Source organism: Cibotium barometz, chromosome 32 (genome assembly GCF_041138505.1).
Source record: "Cibotium barometz isolate CiBa-2024 chromosome 32, ASM4113850v1, whole genome shotgun sequence".
Taxonomy (NCBI): domain Eukaryota; kingdom Viridiplantae; phylum Streptophyta; class Polypodiopsida; order Cyatheales; family Cibotiaceae; genus Cibotium; species Cibotium barometz.
In genome coordinates this window covers 23,085,289-23,091,542 of record NC_141077.1, presented here as the reverse complement: position 1 = coordinate 23,091,542, position 6,254 = coordinate 23,085,289, and the positions used below count along the sequence as shown (strand labels likewise).

The 6,254-nt window shown below is 38.1% G+C and overlaps 1 protein-coding gene across 7 annotated transcripts in view; it reads left to right on the top strand.

The window, feature by feature from the left end:
* Positions 1 to 5,316: 5,316 nt before the first annotated feature.
* The window catches only part of LOC147619968 (pentatricopeptide repeat-containing protein At2g27610-like), a 70,875-nt gene continuing 69,937 nt past the window's right edge, over positions 5,317 to 6,254 (top strand). For 4 of the 7 annotated variants that reach the window (XR_015261698.1, XR_015261699.1, XR_015261697.1 and 1 more), the window contains exons 1-2: positions 5,317 to 5,576; positions 5,647 to 5,785. Coding sequence is in view for 3 of the 7 variants with exons in the window: in XM_086772067.1 (XP_086628193.1) it covers positions 5,683 to 5,785 (103 nt within the window). In the remaining 4 variants the exon portion in view is untranslated. The remainder of the gene's footprint in view (positions 5,577 to 5,646; positions 5,786 to 6,254) is intronic. The other 3 variants (XR_015261700.1, XM_086772068.1, XM_086772069.1) reach the window with 2 other exon arrangements.

Here is a 6,254-nt window from a genome sequence, read left to right as displayed (position 1 = left end):
CACACAGCTCGCAAAAGGACGGTTGCCAATAACCCCATGGTCCCACAATTGGTTGGAGGTCTCCCTCCTCCTATCTATGTTTCCCTAAAATGGTTGCCCATACTTTTTTGATTTATGGGCATGAGGTGGCATCCAACTCAAAAAGTGAGTGGCAACCACCCTAGGCTATACTAAGACTATGTGAAGGGCATAGGGCTCATCGTACTCATGGGCGTGCACTCTCATCGTACTCATGGGCATGCACTCTCATTGGTTGTTTGAAAAATGATCGATGGGTGGGCAATCTATCTCTAGAAGGCTTACACGCAACCAGTAACCACTTTGTGCATCAATACCCTTTGCATGAACACTTCACTCCCTCTTAAAACCACTAATACCTTGGTTTCATTTATATCATAACCTAAATGCATGGCAGAAGATGTTGAGGATCAACACTTGGATCTTGACCCTTTCAACTCAAATAAAAGGCAAACTCTTAATTTGTTTGGAAGTAAATGTGGCACACGATTCCCACCAAAATGAACTAAACATAATCACTCTTTTGATTGATTACGAGTGTAACCATGTTCAACTTGAAATGGTATACTAAACACAATGAAGACAAGAACAAATCAACCAAGAGGGTCATATGAAAATTGTCATAATACAAGGAAAATGATCACCACAAGCTAGCACATCAACTCCCTAGCTTGTGGTGATCTCAAAAAAAACCTTAAAGTTGTTGTGGCTAATCTCAACTCAAAAATGTGTATATTGTAACATACACATTTTTGAGTTGAGATTAGCCAACAATTTTGAGTTTTCTTTGGGGAATATGTATATTTATATATTGAAAATAAACTACATCAACATCAAACTACAACTTGGTAGGGTAATCCAAGGCACAAGTTTGTCCTTAGGTATTTTAATATAACGAGGGTACATGGTTACAATTAGGTCCAATGTTGCTCCTCTTTACTTTAAGATATAGAAGTTTTAACATTTTACTCTAAAAATCGAGTAAATGGGCACAAAATTTGAGGTAGATTCTTCCCATTGCTTGAGAGTGCACTTATCTTGGTTTATAGATCTCCACGATTCAAGGGTTGCATTGTTCGTAAATGTGATTTAATAATTTTAAGCCTTGAGACCTCTAATTGAAACCAAGAGGTTTTCCTAAACTAGTGAAACGCTAATGTAAATAAAATTTAAATCTCATGAAAACAATTAAAAAAGAGTGGGGGGTGTTTAGGGTTGGATTCATGGTTATTTTCATGGTATCTATATCTAAGTTCTTTACCCTTATAAAAAGTGATAAGAACGATGTGAAATCTACGTAATCTCTCTCTCTCTCTCTCTCTCTCTCTCTCTCTAGCATCACTTAAACAAAGAGTTATCACTTGCGAACACATATGAAATGATTTTTTGTAAGGCCTTATGAATGGAATAGAAATAAAAAACTAGTATACTTTCATATGACTCAATTATGTTTGATTTGCAATAGAAGTGTTGTAAATTGAACATGCAAGTGCGTATCCTTGTAAGAGGATATACACATCTCCAATAACATGTAAATGAGAACTTTAAAAATCTCCAATATAGTATCGACTCTCTCTCTCTCTCTCTCTCTCTCTCTCTCTCTCTCTCTCTCAATGTGTGTGTGTGTGTGTGTGTATGTGTGTGAAGCCAATCAAAATATGTCACAAATATGGAAGAGTAACAACACTAAGGTATCACATGTACTGTTAATCAATTTAATAAAGAAATTGATTACAAATTACGTACATGCTTTGATAAAAAACCACTAAGAGAACTTCATGAATGTTTAATCATACCTACATCCATAACAAAAGAAATTGAATAGATTAGTAGGTAAACAAGTAAGACAATGTCAAAGAGTACAAATGTATGTAAGGAAGTGGGTCCTTAGGGTTGAATTCTTTCTTTTTGGGAACAATAATTATATATATCATAAATATCCTTTTACAAAAAGCTTGTAATCATCCATCGAGAAATAAAATATGTAGAGAGGTATGGGTGGCAACTTGGAATTGCTGTGTAATTGGTGTAACATGTTAATTTGTAATGGGTTATACTCACAATTCCCATTCAAAAAGGACCATTTAATGTTGGTTGTTATCCTACTAAGGGTGGGCATTAACTTCTTTGAGTAAAAAATCAAGTTGAAGTATTCCTTGATTTGACGCCATAAAACAAAGTTTCAAGTATGCCAATATATGTTATACGGTCCCATCAACTGGACAACCATAGAATGTCATAAATTATTACGAATGAGAGAAGTCCCCCACTAATTATCTTATAGGCTCTCCCACAATAGGTTTGTTTGGGTACACACTCAAGCCACTAGTGGTGTAAGTGTGAACATCCTTTACATATAGGTGTGTGAACATCCTTTACATACTTATATGTAGTGTAATTTATGTTGAATCAAGTATGGCCTCCCCCTATGAGGTCTTTTATTAGCACACTTGCTCTTGACTTAATCCTGCTGAACTCTAGGCCCTCCTGGTCCTAAGTCTCGTAGAGCAATTCTTTGACAAAAAACTATTAAGAGTAGCAATCCTTCACACCCAATTACAACAGCCTTTGTAACCATTCAGAAGCCTTGTCATTTCTGATTTTATTCACAGTTATAAGAGCTACACAGTTGGCTTTGCACGCCCTTTGCACATGCTCACTCTGTCCAGACCTTGCTCAGTTGTTCCTAGACAGTCATATTTCCCACAGGATGGAGTACCTAATCATGGTTATTATGAGGTTAAGTTCTGGATCTCTTTCTAACCAGCTTGCCCATGTGAGTCTATTTTCCAGTTTCAAAAAAAGGGGCCTAAAACTTTTAGGTAGTATAAGAAGACCAAACATGAAAAACACACTTTTTTTTGCTATTGTGGAGCTCCTCACTAGAGGAAGACATGATATCAAAGTGTGGGCTAAAGGAGATAAGCTTGTTTGGTGAGTCTCCAAAAGGGGCTACTATCTCTGCCCTCTTGTACTCTCGCATTGCAACTTGGGTGTATTAGTTGAGATGGGACTAGTCATCCTTCAGAGAAGAAGACGAGACGTGGAAGTTGGTTTGTATGTTGTTAAACTATGAAGGCTAGAATGGTGTGTATGACAACATTGGTTTTTAGTTACCATGGTATTGTTTTGTAGCTATTGTCTGGTATAGCAAGTTGTAAAAGCAAGGTGATTCTGTAAGGTGATAGTATGACGTATCTATAAAAGCAACTATAGTAATATAAATAAATATTTTCCAAAATAATAATAATAAGTGGACTTATTATTTTTTTTTTCTAAAAAGGGGTTGTGCATATGTAGAGTACTTTGTTGTCTTGGGTGACATCGGGTAACTACTCCAATGGACCATAGTGGCATTGAGGCCTAATGAAGACTTCCATGCTAGCTAGAATACGATCTTTCTGAGTGCCCATGTCATAGAGTAGGCGAGGTACAAGAAAAGAGTGACGATTCTCCATAATCTTTTGCTTTTGCAAGTCCTTGTAGTAGAATTTTTAGATAAGTTCATGAATGATGGTTTTAACATAAGGTGTTAACATAATCCGATTGATTAGTGAAATATAAAAATGGTTTTATTAGAGAAAGAATGACTTTGTGAGCACATAGGGTACTATTGCTTTTGGCGATGATAAATATATAAGTTTGTGATGTTATGACATTGGTAAGGTTTAGATTGAAGCTTAAATTTAAAAATGTGATGTGGCGACCAAAAATAAAGTGTCCATTTGCTAGGCCTTTGAATATGGTGCTAGAAGTTTAGCTCAATATAGAAATATTTTCTAGGGTGTATCAAGAATGGATTATTATTGTCATGGATTTCTTGGTTGGATTATGTATTTTTTTTTCCCGAAAACAAGACCCATTTATTAGTTAACAAAAAATAGCCTCAAAGGGCTAAATACAACCTCGAAGGGCTAGATACAAACTCGAATCCATGAACGGGGTGAGGACCAAAGAACAAGAGGGGAAGAAAGATGCACTTTTCCTCCGAGTGGCCGCTCTATAAGGAGAAGGCTATCTCATACAAGGGGTGGGGGAGGAAATAACCAGATAGGTGGTCTGTAGTGCCAAGTGGGCTCACCACCTCTATTTGTGAGAAAAGGGCCAGGTCGCTAAAGCCTCAAGAATGCTTCCCGAAGCTTCCGCATACGATCAGAACCACCATGTAGCTTCCCCCACTGGCCACAGAGGGTATGAATGATGTCAAGCCAAATGCTCTTGATGGACTCCATGGGCAGAGTGTGGATGCCTTTGATGACTTCGCTGCATTAAGCTCTCCAAATGTACTAGGTTGCAATGTGCTACAAATCTCCCATCTCTGGCATGAACCAAGGGTCCAATGATTGGTAGATGGGCCTGGGACTAGTACTGACGAAATGCAAAGGTGAGAGACCTGAAGGGCTAGCCCCTAGAGGACAACAATGAGCACTGTAGAAATGTAGCCTACTAGTAGCTTACAGGGATTATGGTGGCAATTTGGATGAGTCTAGAGTGTGCGCTCACAGTGATGTGCCGTGTGGACCATGGACGTTGTGTGGACTCTGGACGACTTTGTAGTTTGGTAGCATATTGCAATGGCCATTGATGATTGGAATTTGGGCATTAAATGATTAATGTAATTTGTAATTTGTCAACTAAGAGTGCTAGTGCATTAAACTCAAATAACTACAAATATTCCTTAAAGATATTTTTAATTACCACACATTGCCACACTTGAGTGACCATTTACCAATCGGCCAACTCCCAACTTCATAGGCCCATTTGACATTGCCAAATACCCATGGTCCCATTGTCATCATCCAAATTTCCCAATCATTAATGATTCAAAAAATAATAATAATAAAAATTTGAAGGCTTCCTCACCAACTCGGCCTTCTAATGAGAAAAAATAAAATCACTTAAGGCCTTCAAAGTCTGAAGGCCAAAAATTGGAAGGGACTTTTATTTGTAGTCCATAATTTGGCTTGGCCTTAGTATGAAGGCTTAGAGGGCAATGATGCTTGTTGCAGCCTTCAAATTTCAGCCCTGGTGCTATTTCCAGGATGTTTGGTAGACCTAGCCTCTTTGGACTTAGGGAGGGTGCAATAAGACTAAGTAACTTTGGGGATTTGAATGTTTAATGGATAAAATTTCAACCTTTATTTTAAACATTCATGGACGCCACATATCTTTTGTTTCGATAAATGTCATTTACATCATGTATAACTTGTAAAGTTTATGTATATCAATTTTTTTTCGCATATGAAAATAGGAAAGCGGGGTTAGGTTAGAGCATGCATAACTTGCAAAGTTTATGTATATCAATTTCTTTTCTTTTTTTCGCATATGAAAACAGGAAAGCAGGGTCGGGTTGGTTCATGCTATTTAGATCATGCATAACTTGTGAAGTTTATGTATATCAATTTCTTTTCACACATAAAGTTGAGGTTACCCTTATTTATTAAATTAATGGATTAAACCATCTACCATGTACCCGTATCATGAGGCCTCGACAAATACAATCAAATGGTCTTTCTGTCTGGCCTTTCTACTTTCACTTAAATGGGCGATAAACTAGAGTAAGATTACCTGTAGACTTGAATTAAGAAGTGTACTTAAAGTTTTGCTAAATTCTGAAAAACTGAACAGGTGCACTGAAGACAAGGATTATCTAATGTAGGAAGAATGGCCTTGACGTGGGTGCCTACGCAGCCTTCCTCATTAATCTCGGAATTTAAGCATGAAATTGCAACAAGCTCGAGTATACGCAGCCCTCCTTGCAGACCAGGTGCTCCTCTCCCCTTTTAGTTTAAATTGAAGGCACGTGTAGGGCTCACAACATGGACTGATTCTCCACAAAATCCTAATCCTAACCGTAACCCTAACCCTTATCCTTATAGAACCTTATGGAATGTTCTAAGTTGTCTTGGCACATGCATTCCAGGACTAAATTGGGACAATTAGTGTAAAACTAACTAAAACAATGAAACACTATGATATGGCTTGTACATCTTCATCAATTTCGGTCTTCTCATTGCAATTACCCTTGGCATCTTTCTCCATCAGATCCCAATGAGGAAGAAAAAAGGTAACTGGAAGCCATCTGCCCCTGGGCATTTTCCCCTAGGAAGAGCCGTCAAGGCCTCCGCTAGCTCCTCTGCTGTGAAGGGAGTCAATAGGAAGGTTCGAAGAGTGGGGGGAACCACCTCTCTCGTGTGCGGCCAGACCCTCTCGCACATCCACCACCTGTGAGGATA